This window comes from Sinocyclocheilus grahami, unplaced genomic scaffold, assembly GCF_001515645.1.
Source record: "Sinocyclocheilus grahami isolate Dianchi unplaced genomic scaffold, SAMN03320097.WGS_v1.1 scaffold590.1, whole genome shotgun sequence".
In the NCBI taxonomy this organism is placed as follows: domain Eukaryota; kingdom Metazoa; phylum Chordata; class Actinopteri; order Cypriniformes; family Cyprinidae; genus Sinocyclocheilus; species Sinocyclocheilus grahami.
In genome coordinates, this window is record NW_015505769.1 from 347437 (window position 1) to 367770 (window position 20334).

At 36.7% G+C, this 20334-nt stretch overlaps 1 protein-coding gene across 1 annotated transcript in view; it reads left to right on the top strand.

Annotated features, from left to right (window-relative positions):
* The window catches only part of LOC107557132 (neurobeachin-like protein 1), a 51928-nt gene that overhangs the window by 9311 nt on the left and 22283 nt on the right, over positions 1-20334 (top strand). The window contains exons 3-13 of the mRNA XM_016240462.1: positions 3521-3612; positions 6682-6843; positions 8363-8444; positions 9347-9474; positions 16476-16608; positions 16699-16818; positions 16922-17308; positions 18568-18657; positions 18739-18913; positions 19820-19953; positions 20041-20200. Of these exons, the coding sequence (XP_016095948.1) occupies positions 3521-3612; positions 6682-6843; positions 8363-8444; positions 9347-9474; positions 16476-16608; positions 16699-16818; positions 16922-17308; positions 18568-18657; positions 18739-18913; positions 19820-19953; positions 20041-20200 (1663 nt within the window). The remainder of the gene's footprint in view (positions 1-3520; positions 3613-6681; positions 6844-8362; positions 8445-9346; positions 9475-16475; positions 16609-16698; positions 16819-16921; positions 17309-18567; positions 18658-18738; positions 18914-19819; positions 19954-20040; positions 20201-20334) is intronic.

Sequence of the window (20334 nt, forward strand, 5' to 3'; positions counted from 1 at the left end):
TTTATGTATAGTTTCACAAAACTGAAGTCAAACCATTCTGTTTTTGCTTCAAATTTCAAAATTATACAATTTAATTTAGATTAAAAACTGCTCGTGTTGCATGTATGCAGCATCTTTGTTTGGATCGTGATTAAAATGCAGTGGTTGCCTCTAATTTTAAATGGAAAGAGCACAGACAAAGCCTTAGTTTGTTTATATGAAGACATTTATTTTATTTGTGTTACTTATTTATTTGATTTGGGGCTTGTTTTTAAATTTCAATTTAGTTTAGTTATTTACATTTACATTATATTTAAATTTTGTAATTTAGCAGACACTTTTGTCCAAAGCGACTTACAAATGAGGACAATAGAAGCAATCAAAACCAACAAAAGAGCAATAATATCCAAGTGCTATATTAGTATATTATTATACATTTAGCAGACGCTTTTATCCAAAGCGACTTACAGTGCATTCAGACTATACATTTATTACCAGTATGTGTTCCCTGGGATTGAACCCATGACCTTTTGCACTGCTAACGCAATGCTCTACTCAATGCTAACGCAATGCTCTCTCAAAAATTAAATAAAATCGTGAATCGAATCGAATCGTGAGTTGAGTGAATCGTTATATCCCTAACAGTGAATACTGTAATATTCGTTAACGTTTACTTACTTGACGATGTTGTGTCCTCAAAATGCCTTGAAGACTTGAATACAGCCGTTTGTGATTCTTAATTTGCACCCGCGAGCATACATACGCGTGTGAAGTACAGACGCCGATGCGGGAGAGATGGGTCTGACTCCAGGCTACTTTTACACTGTTGCTGCGGGTTATAATGCAAGTTAGCGGTTCTAAATTTTTAGCGGTTTTGTGCTCTGATTTATTTTTGGTTTTGTGCTGGTATTGGTCTATTTTGCATGCTTGTGATAGGAATCGATCCCTTGACGTGATTGGTTATTGGTTTGTGACGTAGCAAACCACATTTCTGGGAGTGCCATTGGGAAACTACACTTTTAAGGAGAAAATACTCAGCAATGGTGTTGATTAATGGATTGGCACATGGTTTGTCTAAAAGCATATTAAAAACACCGCATAGACAAATAAACAACATAAAGTTGATTTTCACTACAGGGGGACTTTAAAGTATCCTGTTCGTAGCTTAGCATTAGCAACCATGCTAACACAACACTGCCTTAGAAGGCTCTGCCTGAGCAGACAGTGAGACGAGTTTAAATACTTGTCTGCTCGGCTTGTAAATGCATGTTTCATTTGTTTTTACAAATCAAGGGGTGAGGCAGCGTTATTCTCTGTGCAAACTGACAACATCCCAAGCTTGAGTTACATTTAACCAGCAGTATTTCTTGAAAGAGAGGATAACCGATTTGGAAATGATCACAGGAGAGAGAATATGCTGCATAGTAGAAGACAAGTTATTATGGCATGTCAAATGGACAGGATGTCTGAATACAGCCGTTTGTGATTCTTAATTTGCACCCGCGAGCATACATACGCGTGTGAAGTACAGACGCCGATGCGGGAGAGATGGGTCTGACTCCAGGCTACTTTTACACTGTTGCTGCGGGTTATAATGCAAGTTAGCGGTTCTAAATTTTTAGCGGTTTTGTGCTCTGATTTATTTTTGGTTTTGTGCTGGTATTGGTCTATTTTGCATGCTTGTGATAGGAATCGATCCCTTGACGTGATTGGTTATTGGTTTGTGACGTAGCAAACCACATTTCTGGGAGTGCCATTGGGAAACTACACTTTTAAGGAGAAAATACTCAGCAATGGTGTTGATTAATGGATTGGCACATGGTTTGTCTAAAAGCATATTAAAAACACCGCATAGACAAATAAACAACATAAAGTTGATTTTCACTACAGGGGGACTTTAAAGTATCCTGTTCGTAGCTTAGCATTAGCAACCATGCTAACACAACACTGCCTTAGAAGGCTCTGCCTGAGCAGACAGTGAGACGAGTTTAAATACTTGTCTGCTCGGCTTGTAAATGCATGTTTCATTTGTTTTTACAAATCAAGGGGTGAGGCAGCGTTATTCTCTGTGCAAACTGACAACATCCCAAGCTTGAGTTACATTTAACCAGCAGTATTTCTTGAAAGAGAGGATAACCGATTTGGAAATGATCACAGGAGAGAGAATATGCTGCATAGTAGAAGACAAGTTATTATGCCATGTCAAATGGACAGGATGTCTTGCCCATGTGATTAGCGTGAGCTCAGTGTTGTGGCTGTAGGTCATACGCCCGACATTAGTGATGCTTCGCATTAGCCAATCTCTGTCGGTTTTCTATGTCTATGCATAACCATTTCTGAAATAAACCCTCAGGTACTGTTAGTATGAAGTACTAATTTATCAGATGCCTTAATCCAAAGCAACTGACGTTAATCAAGTAACTCAAGTAACATTAAGGTGTGCAGGTTACAACAAAAGCGTTTCCCCCAGGGTGTGCAATATATAAGGCTACTGAAAGTTAATGTTTACCAGTTTTAGAAGAAGAACCACTTAATCGTTTAATTGGGAGCTTGAAATGCATGAGTAGGTGGATGTGACCGACTCGCCCCACACCCTTCCAGCTGGAAAGGGCATCGAGAGCAAGGCAGTGCCCGTTCTGTGGCGTGAGCTCTAAATAAACAGGGTGTGCCACCTTTGGCCAGATCCAGACCTCAATCGACATGTGTCTTGCCGCTGGATCCCAAATGAATGGGCCTTTTCTTTTCCACACACACACACACATACACATGCGTAAACACATTCTACTTGTTTTTTGTGTTTGGAAAAGTCCAAAACAGATGACTTTTCATGTCATGTTGTCCATATCTACAAGTGGTCAGTTGTTTTGTGGCATAGCTGTGTTCTGATGATCTCATGGAGAGGAATTCTTGAGCGTGATTTCCTGTTCTGGATTGTCTGAGTGTAGCACAGCTTAAACATTGACCACACAAACGGCCGCATTGAGTCGTGCCATGTCAGTTACAGCGTCACATGTTTCATGAACTCGCGCTGTCAGCTCATCAGATTGCTATTGGATCGGGATTTAATTCTGCACGTGATAATCTGGGTGAAAGGGTTTGTATGTGGATATTTCTAAGGAGCGTTGTTCTAGGCCAAGCTCGTCTGGTCTGCTTTCGGGAATGCTGGAATGTGTATCAGGTTGACGATTCCTGTTGGAATGTGGTCAGGCCGGTTTGTTAGTCGACAGGTGTCTCGTGTTGCACCTGATATTATCCACCCACTAACCTGAAACATTTGGACACACCTTAGATAGCTCTATCTAACAAAAAGCATTCCTAGCTCAATGACAAGCTCATGGTTTCGATTCCCAGGGAATGCATGAACTGATTATACAGTATACCTGAATGCAGTCTTATTCACTTTTGATAAAAGCGTCTGCCAAATGCATACATGCAAACTCTAAAGGCACACCTAGCAGTAGATTGCATCTCCATGAATACTTCTATCCATGATTAACACTTCCTTTTTCTCTGTTGTTTTCTTGTTCTCCGAAACTCGCAGAAGGACCCGGACTACCTGAAACTCTGGTTGGAGATCTTCATCGGCTCTTATGAGAGATGTCTGGATGTGGATTTTGAGAAACCGCTAACCAGGTAGACATTACAACAGTCCAGATACGTTCATCCATCAATCTATCCCTCGAAGATGCACTTACTGTACCCTTCCATTATCAAGTGAATAATTGCGTAAAGGAATGAGCTTATTAAGTTCACAGTTCCTTGTCACAAGCTTTTTCTGGACTAAAATATGGACTAAAGTCTTGCATAGCCACACTTTTGACTGTTAGCATCAAGTCTGGTCCACTTTATTAAAGGGTTAGTTCACCCAAAAATCCTTGTGTTCATCTTCGGAACACAAATGAAGATATTTTTGATGAATTCTGAGAGCTCTCTGACCCTCCCATAGACAATATTATTGCATAGCAATGTAATTACCACGATCAAGGTCCAGAAACGTAGCAAAGAGATCGGTAAAATGATCCATGTGACATCAGGGGTTCAACCATAATTTTACGAAGTTACGAGAATACTTTTTGTACGCAAAGAAAACAAAAATAACAGCTTTATTCAACAATTTGTCTCCTCCGTGTCACCCTGGTGCCATTTTGGAGAGTATCCACTGAACGTAAACGGCGTATGCTGTTCGGTGTCAGCTGCGTCACGCGGATAAGTTTTCTTCGTAAAATTACAGTTTAACCCCTGATGTCACATGGATCATTTTACCGATCTCTTTGCTACGTTTCTGGACGTTGATCGTGGTAATTACATTGCTGTCTATGGGAGGGTCAGAGAGCTCTCAGAATTCATCAAAAATATCTTCATTTGTGTTCCGAAGATGAACGAAGGTCTTACGGGTTTAGAACGACATGAGGGTGAGTAATTAATGACAGAATTTTCATTTTTGGGTGAACTGTCCCTTTAAGGCAGCCCATCAACTAGTCAGTTGTAAAAAAAATATGTAGTTTTGCATCCTGAATCACTTCTGTGTAGAAATGGAGGTTGTTTTTGTAGTACATATATAAATGGGTGTAACCATAATGCTCAATATGGCGGCTGTAGTCCCGCCTTCAGTTAAAGGAGCCAATCACCTTTTTAGTAGAAGCAAGGCAACACACAATATGGCAGCTTTAGAAATAAATGTCCCGACTTGTACTCAAGAATGCACAAATTAATTAGCCTGAATATTACAGAAGATCCATTGTCCATTGTTAGTACTCCAGGATCACTTCCAAACCAAGCAATTTTATATTGGTTAACACTACGAATTTGCTTGTTCAAAGTTCAACAAACTTGAATCCGAGGTGAATTCTATGTGGGGAAGTTTCTATTTCAGATTTCTTTTGAAAGAAATCTGCAGTCTCAATCCTGCAGTTTTGCTGTAGAAAGGTAAACGTGATTGAACCCGAAAAACCACAATCTGTAATGCAGTGGTTCTCAAATGTATTTAAAATATATTATTGAAATGCAATTTAGACAAACAGGGCATCATGAATATGGCCACAGACTAAAGTGAGTTGCCTTAAAGGGGAGTCATTTGTATAAAAGAGGCCAGTCAGATTGGAGCTTTGTGTTTTTTGTCAGATCTGACCAAGTTAATGTTACCTTGTGTGAAGTCCATTATTAAATTGTTTAGCTTTTTTTTTTGACATACTATTATAGTGTTTGTTAATATTTTAAATTCGATTTTTTTTTCAGTTTTTACTTAAATTTGAGTTAGTTTTAGTCATTTTATTGTGTTTTTTATTATTGGTTAATTTATTATTATTATTATTGTTATTTAGTTTTATTATTATTTTAGTACTTAACCTAAAAGGGAAATGTTGCCTTAAAAATGTTACTTATACATTATGGTTTTAGTTTTAATTAATGACAATAACCCTAGTTAAGACTGTCTTTGAGTAGTTTGTTGGTTTTTAATATGAGGCTGAGACTAGACAGGAAGTACTCCTTTTTAACTGCTAACCTCAGTTAAACTTATTAAAGCTAATTTAATGGTTTAATATTAGAGACCCATCACATGATTGATATGGTTATGTGTCTGTTTGTGTACATGCATGTCTGTGGATAATGAGCCGTATTTAACGGACTCCCTGCCATCATGGTCACATAAAAGTGGTAAATAAGAGAGTGACCGAGGCTGAAGGACAGAAAGAGGGAGAGTGTTGAAGGATTTATGTGGCGGTAGTGCAGAGTGTGTGGCTTGAGAAAATCACTCTAGCTCTCCCAGCTGTGATCATGAAGTGCTTAGACTGTCAGAGGACATTCTTGAACTCCTTCTGGTGCTGGAAAAACACACTCTTGTAGGGCATTATTTGCCTTCACAGTCACGTGTGCAGAATTACAAATCCCTGAGGTGCTGTTAAGGACTAAGTCACCCCAAAATGACAGTTCGGTCATCAATTATGCCTTCAAACCCCATATGTTGGTCTTCATTTTCAATGCAATTAGTTCCCAGGGGATTCAAGCATCACAAAAGCTCCATATAAATATCATAATCAATATATATGGACCATTGCATTTATAATAGGGCTGTGTTGAAAAAGGGCTGTTTAATTGATTCTCATTTTGATGAACTGATATTGATTCTTAAATTCCAAGAATCAATCTTTTAGTCTATGCTGTTTTCAGCTAGTGCATGAACAAAACTGAGCTAGAAAAGCAGCATTTTGCTAAATATATGTAATGTATTACATATTCATAATTTTTTTCTTAACCTGTTCTTCCATATTTCATGTATCTTTGAGCAAATCAGTCATGAAAACATGTTTTTATAACGGTCACCAGTTAAATGTTTATATTTGAAAAAACAAACCAGTAGAAATGTAATTATATCTTTAAAAAGTTGTTGTTATAATGTGCCTGCCTTAAATCTAATTTAAACTTTTGTATACAAAGCAGTTGTTCATTTTAACCTTTAATATTATAGTAATATACCAAGTGATTGACTGTAAAATCAGTTTAAAATCCAGTTGAGATCAGAATTGAATCGAATCGCAAGTCTGTGAATCGTTAATGGAATCGCAAGTTTGTTCGTTGAATCGCAAGTTTGTAAATCAGAATGCAAGTTTGTGAATCGAATCACTAGTTTGTGAATTGTGAATGGAATCGCAAGCTTGTGAACCAGATAACAATATTTCTAACTGTTTTGCATGTGTGCTGCAGGTTGGAGGAGACGCCGCCCGTCATGACGCTGTTACCTGATAATATCCTGCAGGTGTTGCGTCTGCAGCTGCTGCAGTGTGTGCAGAAAGCATCTGAGGGACTGGAGCCCGAGCAGCAGACGCTGGCGCTCCTGCTCCTCAAATTCCTCATCGTCACCTGCAGGTCAGACTCTGAGACGTCACACCAGTGGCCTGCACTTTATGACTAAGAAAAAACTGATTACAGAAACAGATCAGTATTCGAGCTAAATACGCAAACTAACTGAAGTAAAAGAGTGATTTGAACTGTTTGGAAATAAGAGTCTCTTATGAAAATATGAAGTGCATTGAATCCCAGTAAAAACAGAAACTGGACACCTGTGATCCTGCTCAATGTTTCATGAGTTCTCTGAGCACCTGCTGCTGAGGGTTCATGCCTGGTTTCCACTTTCAGCGACATATCAAGACTTTTACACCGCAAAAAGTTTTACACCTTAGAGTTATAAGTAAATAATCTTATTTAAAACTGAAAACAAGATTTTTTTTTTTTTTTTGCTCACCCCAATGGCAGATTATTTTGCTTGTTTTAAGGAAAAACTCACTTAATTTTGATTTATTTTTCTGAAAACAAGACAATAATTTTTACTGAATAATTTTAGAAAATGCTTGTAGATTTAAGAATTTTTAGATATTTGGACTAGAAACAAGACAAAAACTCTAAGTAAGAAAAGCATTTTTTGCAGTGTAGGGTCCAACAGTGCGATTACTCGAATGGCAGCTGCTACTCATATGTACACACACACACACACTTAATGCAGACATCCTTTATTACTCCATTATTTAAGTTTATTTAACATGACTCTAGTCAACTTTTAAATATATTGTTAAGTTTTAGTTGTTTACAGTTTTTAAAAGTAAAAGAGCATTTTTTCAGACATTACCATTCAAAAGTTTGGGGTAAGTCATTTTTTAGAATTTTTATTTATTTTATTATTATTTTTTATTTATTCAGCATAATTTTATACAAAGATGCATTATTAAATTGATCAAAAGTAACAGTCAAATAAATGCTGTTCTTTTGAACTTTCTATTGAAAGAATAGAAAAATCATGGTTTTCCACAAAAATAATAAACAGTTTTAACATTGATGATAATCAGAAATGTTTCTTCAGCAGCAAATCAGCATATTAGAATGATTTCTGAAGATCATGTGACACTGAAGACTGGAGGAATGATGCTGAAAATTCAGCTGCGCATCACAGAAATAAACTACATCTTAAAATATATTAAAATAGTAAACAGCTATTTTAAATTGTGTAAATATTTCCGAATATTATTGTTTTGACTGTACTTTTTAACACAGCCTTGGCGAGCTTAAGAGATTTCTTTCAAAAACATTTAAGAAATCTAACCGTCCCCAAACTTTTGAACAGTAGTGTAGCTCCTGGGGCAATTTTGTCGTCTTCAGAGAACATATTTCACATGCATGTCCACTCAGTGAGATGTTGTAATTTGTCCACACACACAGACTTTGTAGCGTTCAGCAGCAGTCAGTGTGTGATTTATGATCATAGGGCTGGCAGGGGAATCTCTCTGACAGCTAGAACTAATGGTCCTGTCATACGGCGGTCTGTCCAATACAGCTTCACACACACACACACAGAGTTTCTCCACACTGACAGCTGTGTGATGTGTCTTGACAGGAACCTGTCAAATGTGGAAGAGATCGGCGCCTGTTCCTACATAAACCACATCATCACCATGACAACGCTTCACATCCAGCAGGTCTGAAACTTGCTCCAAAATCAAGTTTTCGGTTTATCCATAAATTTTTTTACTTTCTGTCACCATTATTTAATGGTTGTCAAACTGGCCTATGTTTTTCCTCCTCCTCTCGCACTTGCTCTTCCTTGGCTCTTCCCTATTCTTTTTTTTCTTCATTTTACTATTAATTCTTCTGCCTTTTCTTTCTATTTCTTTTTCCATGCCCCTTTCCTCTTCTCAATCTCTTCCTTTTCCTATAATGTCCTGTTCCTTTTCTTTACTCTTTCCTTTATTCTTCCCTTCCTCTTCCTTTTTCTGTTTTCCTCTTCTCTTCTCTATTTCCTCGTTTCTCTCTTCTTTCCTGAGGAAGCCTAGGGGAAAGGGATGTGGAAAATAAAATGTTAAGGAAGAGGAAATGACAGGAGCATTTTCCTCTCCACTTTTTTCCTCTTCCTCTTTATTTTCCTGTCATTTATTCTTTGTTTTCCTTTTCCACATCCCTTTCTTCTAGTCTTTCTCTTCCTTTTCTGGTTGTTTCCTCTTCCTTTCCATTTTCCTTCCTTTTTAACAGGAAAATAAAAAGGAAGAATAAAAGCATTTTCCTCTCCTCTTTTTTTGTTTTCCATTTTCTTTACCTTTCCTTTTCCTCTTCCTTTCTCTGCTTTCTTCTTCCATTGAATTATTATTATTCCACAATTATTATTATTATTGTTTCCTCTTCTTCCATCCTTTTTATTGTTCCGTCTTTCTGTTTTCCTCTCTCTTTTTCTTTTTTCTCTTCCCTTCCCTTTTCTCTTATTCCTTTTTCTGTATTCCTCTTCTCCTCTTTCATTTTCTCTCCTCTTTATTGTCCTTTCTGTTTCACCTTTTTTTCCTCTTCTCCTCAGTATTAAAGTAAATCCTCTCTTTTTCTCTCTGTTTAGCTGAAGAGTAAGACGAAAGAGAAGGAGCTGGCTGATCAGACACAAGCCGAGGAGTTTGTCCGTCACGCTTTGGCCTTCTGTGAGAGTCTGTATGATCCCTATCACAACTGGAGGCATCGCATTCACGGGTGAGATATGCAACCAATGCCGATCCCACAGCTGAAGCTGACGTACAAATGGCAGCTTTTCAGAAATAACTGGAATATTTCTCTTTGATGGCACGATGCGTCTTTCTAGACTTTCACCCAATTGTCCAACGGGGAACATTTCTTCATTGCATGCAAAAAAATGCATTGTATGTAAACATCAGACCTGTCAAATGCCAGTCATGCTTCAATAAGAGGACTTCACAGCCTCAGTTGTTAATCTCTTTGTACGAGCATGTACCAATCCAGTATGCACCTCCTCATGCACACTGAATAGGGCATTCTTAGGCTGCTAATCTGTAGAATAAACCGGTGTTGTTTGGAGAGCTGCTCTGTTTAAAATAGCGGTGCAGAGTCAACGTTAAATCAAAACCATTCACTGAAAAAGGAAATCATTTACTTTCTTAATAAATACTCCTGGGCTTCTTGTGAATGATTTGTCAGTGCATGTTATTTTAAAGAAAAAATGTTTGTTTTATTAATCTTTTATCAAAATTTTTAATTTTTACCATCACTCAGAAGTACTATACATTATCTGCAGTAAAATGCTTTGTAAATGTTGTTGCTTTAGTTATTTGACACCACAATAATGACAGGCCAGTGGAGAGTCTGTATGTGAAGGTTTATGTTATAAGTTATGGTATATATGTTGCTAACCCAAAGTGCAGTTGAATCCAGCGCAGTTCCCTGTTATTCAGTAACGTGAGCCACACAGATACACAGTCAAATGAGGCGAACACACACATATACAGTGAAAAACACAGCTGTGTTTGACCAATAAACACTTGTAGTCTGGTTCTACAAGTTCTGTGAAGAGCTGTTCGTCTTTTCACTCTGTGTGTGTGTGTGTGTGAGAGTGTGTGTGGATGGAGGTGCTGCTGGGAGTGTTGGGTGCCGGCGAGTGTCTGAGCGGAGGTGGAGATGGAGAGGACTGGGACAGCGAGGCTCCTGACAGGAAGGCACTGTTGACTCTGGGCTGTTTGCGGGAGGTGGTGCACCGGCTCCTGGCCAGCAGCTCCGATCAGAGACAGGTGGAGATCAGCTCAGTGCTGGAGAGCTACTTCAAACTGCTCAACTCGGACCCCGCCGCCACAGCGCAGGTCAAAGGTCGCCCGTCGCCGCCCCGCTCTCGGCACTGGGAGAGCCGCTTTGTGGCGTTACAGGTGAACATGCTCGGTGAGTTGATCTGTCACTCGTGTCGTGTTTGCTAATCTTGACCGCTTCTCTGTTCTGAATCCTGTTCTCCGTTTCACTTGCTCAAATAATAAAAAAAGAAAATGATTTTATTCAGCAAAGATGCATTAAGTTGATCAAAAGTGGCAGTGAAAACATTTATAATGTTTTAAAAGATTTGTGTTTCAAATAAATGCTGTTCTTTTGAACTTTGTTCATCAAAGAATCCTGTACAGTTTCCATAAAAATATAAGCGACACAACTGTTTTCAACATTGATATTAATCAGAAATGTTTCTTGAGCAGCAAATCAGCATATTAGAATGATTTCTGAAGATTATGTGACACTGAAGACTGGAGGAATGATGCTGAAAATTCAGCTGCGCATCACAGAAATAAATTACTTTTTGAAATATATTACAATAGAAAACAGTTATTTTAAATTGTAATAATATTTCACAATATTACCGTTTTTACTGTATTTCTGATCAAATAAATGCAGCCTTGGTGAGCACAAAAGACTTCTTTCAAAAACATAAAAAGATCTTACTGACCCCAAACTTTTGAACAATAATTTAGCCTTCATTAGCCTGAAAAAATGTATTATAACAATTTATTACCTTTTTAAAAATAGAATTATCTGATCCTAAACAGTGAAAGAATATTTGGATGCAAATTAGTTCCCTAAGCCTTAACATACTAATATTCAGCAGGTAATTGTAGTCCAGTCATACTGACTTCTACATAATTTATCTTAAAAATCATGGTAGATCTCCTATGGAAGATAGATGTGTTATCTCCTAATAGATGTGGAGATTTTTGATTGGATTCTTCCAAAACCCAACAGTTGAGCTCTATTGACACTATATGACTTTTACAGGATGTTAATGACCTGCTGCCTTATATATTGTAATGTTTGTCAGGAATATCCTTGTTTGTTGTAGATCCTGTCAGAATCTAAAGCTAGATTTGCTAATATTCATTTAACTGACAGTGTGTTCAGTTGGAGGATTTATTCTCGCCAGCTAGTTTCTTGTGCAAATGTTTACAATCCTGTTTTTTTTTTTTATCTTTGCCTTAAAAGAACAGTTTTTTTTGTGCATATTTGTGTGTTTCAGATTAACGGTTTCTTTATGATGTATGTTGCTATTAAAACTGTCTTACTGCGCTTATAGAGTTATCATCTTACAGCATGTACACTGAACTGCAGCACTGCCTTCTATCCATGCATGTTTTTGTCCTTTAGCGACGGAACATTTAGGCACTTAGGGTCACGACCTTTGACCTCCTACCTTTTAACCTTAACACTTTGCACTTTCCTCTCATCTGCCCGTCTGTGCTCGCTGCGTTCGGCTCCCTCCGGCAGCTGGTTAACGCTAGGTGCACAGCCGCAGACAAGGACCAGAAAGATTTAACCAACAGGTTACTGACAGGAGAGAGTGAGATTCAGGTACCGCCCACCTGTGCCTGTCGCTCCCGCTCACCACACACATGACCACTCCAGGACAAGATCACAGTCCTCTCTCTGTCTCTCTCTCACCTGAGCAGGGTCACTATGAGTCACAAAGTCACGTATAAACCAAACTTATCGGTGATATACCGTTGATACGAGCAAATGGAATTGTATTTTTAATAATTAGAATTTGTTTATTTTTGTTTTTCATCGGAACTTACATGACAACATTTTAAGAAACTTTGAATAGCCGAGAACAATATCTACAGTGATCAATATAATATAAATATAATAATAATGTGTAAAATATATAATAATAGAAATAATATATAAATGTAAATACATTTTAAATAATATTTTATAAAATAAACAAATTTTTTTTTTAATGTAGTATAATTAATAATGTTATATAATAATATACACTGTATTGCATAAATAATATATGAATATAAAATAGTTTTAATATATTATAATGTGTATACTATATACAAAAAATAGACACACACATGTGTATATATATATATATATATAATGAACACTCAATTTTAATGATGCAAAATAAAACATTTTCATCTTGTTTATAATATAAATTTAGAATTTAGATAATAATGAATATATTATAAAGTTTGTTAAAAAAATTAAAACATAAAAAATTCAATATAATTGTGGAAAATAACATGTACATGATGTTGCTGAAATTCAACTTAACGTAAATTTTTGTAATGACATTATTATAGTGTAATACTGGCCTGTCACTAGTTTCACATTTAAATGAACTGTCTCAGTTGTATTTGGATACATTTTCCATCACATTTATATTATGACACATTGACCAAAATGTTTAATAAATGTAATATTTAAAATGCAAAATTCCCCACTCATATTTGCATGCATTTGCATTTGCACCATGACCTGACAACACAAGAGTGTCATATCCAAATATACTGTCACCATAAGTGACCGGCCCTGCTCTCTTTCATAAGGCATTCAATGCTTCCTTGTAGCAGAAGCAGAACAATTATAAGTCCGTCTCTTCATGTAAAGTGCTCTGAATGTAGAAGCTTGTAATGGAGTGGTCTTTAGATTATTTACTCAGTCATGCTTTCAATAATCATCTCATTCTATTTATTTTGCTTTGCTTGTTTCCCTCCCGTTCCCTCTGGTGGTTTGGTAACAGGGTCGGAATGCTGTGACTTCAGCAGCCTTGAGATTATCGACCTATAGCTGTGTGCTTTGCGCTGTATAGAAGTACCTCCTTGATTTCATGTCGTCTTCTGTTTATTGCTGCTCAGTGTTTGTCACTCTCCAGCCAGTCTTTGTCGATTTCTTATACATAATGAACTAGCCAATGGACTGTATTCCGCCAGGAGACACATTTTTTTCATGTCATCTTCATAAATGAAAAGTGAATCTTTAATGTGAATTTTACTGCACAGCTGTAACTAATCTCACTCCAGCCAGGGAACCAAAGCTGGCAACCCTGTGTACATATTAGGGGTGCAATGGTTCTCGGTAAAAAATGCACTAGGACCGCGGTTCAAATCTGGCAATGCATCTGTAATATGGTTTGTTAGAGTTCGGCTAATGCATGTTTCTGTTGAAGGATACAAATTCTGGCTTCCCAATACATTACAACAAGAGCGATGAGAGACAAAAAACAATACGTGGACAAACCAGTCACTCTTTGTTCAATGCGAGTGCTGTATGCTGGAATAACTGTCATTTATCCCGTCATCACGTGTTGATAACACAGGTGAGACCTGAACAGCACACATTGCTGTCTGTGTTTAAACTAAACTCATTTAAGCCTGGCCAGTTTAAATATTAAAGAGCCAGACAATGCAAACTCGCACGCGCAGTGAGAAGATCTGTGTGTGCGCTCATCCGAAGCGCGTGAACCCGCGTCTCAGAACGCGCACAAATATTAAGCTCTCTTTGAAGTATTGTGCTTGAATGGACAAATTCACACAAAAATAGTCAAAATGCTTGGTGAGTATCCTATAGCAGACATAGCCGGCTGAACATACAGTCTCAGTGCACTGGATCAGTGCGTTCTCTTAAAGTGACAGCACTTTCTTAATATTAATCACACAGCAACAACACGGAAATCACTCACTGCTCTTGATTGAATAGCTTTTGTAACTTTAATAAGGATTAATCTTTAATTTATACAGTCAAATATGCAATGTTATTTTACATTTGATTACTTTATTCAATTTCTGTACCTAAAAACTAATGTTAGACCTACATAAAAAACCTGAAAAGCACTGTTTATTTTTTGTATCTTTGCTCTATTGTATTTGTGTGATGTTGCTTGTAGTTAGATTGTGTTCTTATTTTCTTTATTTTTATTTGATAGTATAGATTTTTCCTTAAACATGGCACGTACCGAAACCGTGACTCTAAAACCGTGACACAAACCGAACCGTGAGTAAGTTGAACCGTTGCACCCCGTATACATATTCAGTTATTTTCATGACTATGAAGGTCCGTTATCGATTATCAAGAACACCATTATGATGTTGTTTACGAGAGAGCATCGCTAGCTAGCTAACGTCAGCTTAAATAGTTACGATAGTGTTTAGTTGTAAGTATTTAAATGTACAATTACATATCTGGCTACTCTCCTGGGATTACCAGGCTCGGCATATAAAATGATATGTTGTTAAATAGCATGAAACCGTATGTTAATGCCGCGTTCATCATTTACTGAGTTGCAATTATTTTGTTACTCAGTTTCTGAAAAAAAATAGGCAGGAGAGATTTCTGTGAGCGTCTCAAGAGTCTCTACCTATATATATATATACCACAACATCAAATGACGTTTTACCGGAAGTTTACAAGCAGGCTTATCTTAATTTGGAAGTTCTGAAAAAAACTCCGTGCATATAGTCCATTGCAATGGCAGACTGAGCATCAGGAGTCTCATGACATGGCGTGGCTGGATAGAGATTTTGCGGAGTTGTGCAGGGAGTACGTTGTCTGTGTGTATGTATGAATTGTGTGTTGGTTGGTGTTGGGGAGTTTTAGTTTCAGATCTGAGCACTGATGGTCTGATATCATCTACTGTATATCAGAGGCTCAGAACTCAAAACAGTTTCACTCTGATAATCAACATTTTAAAATTTACACCCGCAACGCCTGATTCTATTCCTGCCTGTTCATGTAAGCATGGTTCTGTTGTAGCATTCTTGCCATTCATCATGGCTTTTCACTCATCATTTGCATGGCAAAGTAAACAGACAGGGAAGGAATAGAACAGGCCTCACGCTGTACTGAGTCTTCAGCCATTGGCTGGATCTCTTAATCGACTGTGATTTCCTCCAATCAGGTGTTCCAAGGGCGGCTCGACTCTCTTGCCGTGGCAACGATCAAAACTCTCACGACAGTGATGCACAAGTCACCTGCTGCAAAGGTTTGTTATAATCAAGCGATCCCTCATTAAGCTTTGTGTACAGGATTTCAATCTGGAATGGTCCTAAAGGGAAGTTTTATAATAGGATTCTAACATAAAACAAAAATATATACATTAGGGCTGCACGATTATGACAAAAAATCATAATTGTCGATTATTCCCTTGAAATGGTAATTGCAATTATTAATTACGATTATCACAATTTACATTGAAGGATGTTTATACCATTGTTTGATGCAACTGCATGCCGTATTTTTAGATGAAAATAAACAAGCCGAAAACACTTTAGTTTAATGTTTTAGTGCTTTTCTATAGTATTAACCCTCAAATGTCAAATATACATCGGATTGGTTTCTTCTTTAATTATAAAAAAAGTAAAAATATGAATGTATTATAATGTTGTACTAAAACAATGGACAAACCCTTAAGATAACATATAGGGAAAAAAAGCATGCATCCTTGCTGAATAAAAGTATAATTTTAGTAACCCCAAACTAGACTTTTTGCACCAAGATATATATTTTTGTATTTATTTATTTTATATTTTTATTATTAAGTAAAAAATACATAGTCATTACAAATATTTTGTAAATATTTGAAATATTGTATTATATCAAACTTTAACACACTGTAAAGAATAGTGGTGAATATTTTAAATGACAAGATCCTGTGTCTTGTGTGCACTATTTTTAATTTATTTGTCTGTTTGCGTATTCGTCACATTGTGTCTTTGGTCGTTGCATTGCATCATGCAGTTTTTTTCAGCTTCTTGATAGTGTTTAAAGCTTTTAATTAATATTTCTTCAAACGTTTTTTGTTATGTATCAGATTAGTTTAAAATTGGCAGTCTCCAGTGTGTGTGTGCCTCCTAATTGTAGTATTTAATTTATTTTTACTATGATAGCTATAAAAAAAAAATTATGTTTTGTGTGTTTTTGTGTAGTTTTTTCACCCCAGGTGGCACCGGATTCGAGGCCTTTATCAGTTCAGCTGGAGTGCTTGTGGTTGCCGTGTGCACTAAGAAAGAATATGTCACCGTCATGCTGCCTGACTACTGCTTCTGTGATTCGCTCTGGGTGAGTCACATGACCAAAGAAATTTTCGTATTTGTACTTCTATTTATATAACACGGATGAATTGATGTCTGGTTTGTATTTGACCTTCAGCATAGTATTGGTGTCGTTCACGTGCCGGGGAAGAGGCCGTTTGGCCAGAGTCTGGTCTACATTTTTGTGGATGGACAGCAGAAACTATCAGCACCTTTAAAATACCCAACCATGACTGAGGTGAGAGAAACAACTCTTTCTATGCTGTTTGTATTTCAAAACCCACCCAAAACTCCCTGTGTCAGTCCGGTCAAGTCTTTTATTGTGTGTATCTCGGTCCCAGGCCTTCACGTCATGCTGTATCGGTTCAGCGGGTCACCGCACCACGACGCCTCCTCCCTCTCAGATCCCCGATCCTCCGTTTTCTGGAGGCAATCCCTCCAGTCGCTCGTCCTTTGGCAATATCCTCCCAGGCTGGGGCGGCCTGCTAGGGACCAAACCTGAGTCCGTCACCAAACTGATTTCCGCCGGGACTCAGGACAGCGAGTGGGGCAGTCCCACCTCACTGCAAGGCCAACTGGGAAGTGTCATGGTCTTCCACGAGCCCCTCCAAGCCAGTCACGTCAAAGCCCTCTGTAGCTCAGGACCAAACTGTATTTCCCCCTTTAAAAGTCAAGAGGCTGAACTCGGAGACCTGGCGCCTAAACTTCTGCTACACTATTCTCCAAAGGTGAGGTGTCCATATAGGTACTGAGCTATATAGAAATGATGCACAATAAAAATAAGTTATATTTACTTTTTTATTATTATTATTTATCTTTACTCCGCTTCTGAGGGATAAACCAACATTTTATTTTAAAAATTGATATGAACAATCCTTGTACAATTAATATTAAAATAGTTTCTCATTATTTCACATTATTTAGTCATATATTTATAGTTTTACAAGTAGTAATTCAGATTTTATATGGATTTTCATGTATGTAGATTGAAAGACTGGATCTGGTACAAGGGTAAAACAAATCTATACATAAGGCATTTGAAAAGTAGCATATACTACCATTAGAAAAAAAATGTGGGTCTGTAAAATTCAAATTCAAAATTCAATTGATCAAAAGTGACAGTAAAAACATTTATAATATTACAAATGATCTCAGTTGCAAATAAATGCTGTTTTTTAAACTTTATATTAATCTAAGAATTGTAAAAAATAAAAAGTCAATTTCCACAAAAAATATTAAGCAGCACAACATTTTTCAACATTGATAATAATAATTTTATTTTGTATAAAGTTTGTATAAAGTTTTATAATATTGTATAATAAAGTTTTTTGAGAATCAAATCAGCATATTAGAATGATTTCTGAAGATCATGTGACACTGAGGACTGGAGGAATGATGCTGAAAATTCAGCTTTGATCACAGAAATAAATTACACTTTACAATATATTCAAATAGAAAACAGTTATTTGAAATTGTAATAATAATTCACAATATTACTGCTTTTACAGTATTTTGATCAAATAAATGCAGCTTTTTTGAGCACAAAAGTCTTATTTCAAAAACATAGAACTTTTGTACAGTTAAATTACACAATATATCTGTGTATATAAATTAAGGCATGCTGAAAAAGACCTTCATATAATAAAAAAGCGGGGGGAAAAATCAACAGCTGAGACACACAAGTGGCCAAAATTAAAAAGAAATACTCATATTTGTATTTGCTCTACTTCTTTCAAAAACATAGAACTTTTGTACAGTTAAATTACACAATATATCTGTGTATATAAATTAAGGCATGCTGAAAAAGACCTTCATATAATAAAAAAGCGGGGGGAAAAAATCAACAGCTGAGACACACAAGTGGCCAAAATTAAAAAGAAATACTCATATTTGTATTTGCTCTGAAACATCATAAGTGTCAGTTACTCATGTTTGCGACATGAATTCTTTAACATGTACATGACGGATCGTCTTTTTGCATATACAGGCATGTAGGAAAGCAATTTGTCTGGATTTGTCCCCTAATATGCTGCACGGTCGCCTGACAGGAAATCAAGTGGTCAACTGGGATATCAAAGTATGTACGCCGTTTCCCTTCCTTTGAGCTTTCTCCTCACACTCTCTGCTGAACCTGCTCACACTCTTTGGCCTTTTGTAGGACATGATCAACTGTGTTGGAGGGCTTCCTGTGTTGCTCCCAGTCTTGGAACAGTTGACTTTGTTAACCACTGATTTACATCACGCCGACCCCTCGGGGTCAGAGGTCATCACCCCTGACTCTGCCACACCTTCTGACGGAGACTGGGTCATACTGCCCTCAAACAGAGCGTCAGGTGAGCACACGCTCTTTATTAGACAGTGTTATAACTAAAACTTTAAAAAAAATCCTCTTGGTCATTTTGAAATCGTTGAATAAAATATAGATATTAGATGAAAAATTTGAAAAAGAAATTAGAGTATTAGAAATTAGAAAAAAAAATTTGAAACTAGAAATAAAGTGAAATCAAATAAGTTTAAATTTAAGTTTAATTGCAAAAAAACAACTGAAATAAATATAAAGTGAAATAGAAATATAAAAAAACTAATAAAAATGACAAAAGCGCATTACAAAATTGCTAAAATTAAAAGTGAAAATATAAAAATAAAAGCAAATTCAAAATATTAATAAATACTATAATAGTAAAAAAAACTCAAATACAGCAGCTTATTAACAGAATGAATATGACCCGATCTATTGCAACTAAAGGATCTCACCACCATAATTACATTTATGACTTAAACTATTCAAAATTGTTTTCATGAATAGAAATAAAGCTGAAATAAAACAAAATGAAAATATTAAATGACGAACTTAATGACTTAAAAATTCAAAAACGTAAATATAAAAAAGAAAGAAATAAACCGAAATAAAAGAAGTTTATTTCTGTGAAGTACTAACGTTACTAAAACTGAAATAAACATAAAGTGAAACAGAAATATAGTAAATGTGTAAATGGTAAAAATGACAGAAGTACATAAAAAATGACTAAAACTTAAACTTAAATGAAGTCAAAATAGAAAAATCAAATGTAATTCAAAATATTAATAAATAGTATAATTGAACGTACTACAATAACCATGTTATTAGCTGTTGGCTTTTGCATCTTAAAGATCTCACTGTGCCTGCCTCTTTTCTGTATTTGTGATTAATATGTCTTGATAATGTTGTGATATAATGTTTGTGAACATTTATTATTCAGAGGCCAGACTGGAGAAGAATCTCGTGGCGACGTTCTTGCTGGTGATCAAGCATTTCCTGCAGAGGCATCCTATAAACCAGGAAACCCTTCTGCACTCCCACGCTGTGGCCACATTAGGAGCTCTCCTTCAGAAGGTACCCATAATTCTCTTTCCTTTGATTTCTCGGTCTTGCTCTCTGTTTGTCTTCATTCGCTGTCGGTGTCTGTGTGTGTGTGTGCAGCTGCCAGCGTTCCTGGTGGACGTGAGCGTGCTGGTGGCGGTTCAGCTGTTGACTGAGCAGATGACGTATGAGAAGAACTCGCAGCTCCTGCAGCAGCTCCACACACACCTGCTCTTCAACTTCAGCATCTGGAACCAAGGAGATTTCCCACTGCGCATCGGTCAGTCTGCATGTGTGTGTGGGATTTATTCATGCTGCATTTATGTGTGTTTAAAGAAGCAAACTGTTTTGTTCATGCATGCTTTTGTTACACAAACTGATTTTCTTTTCTTGCTTTTTTTGTTGTTGAACGTT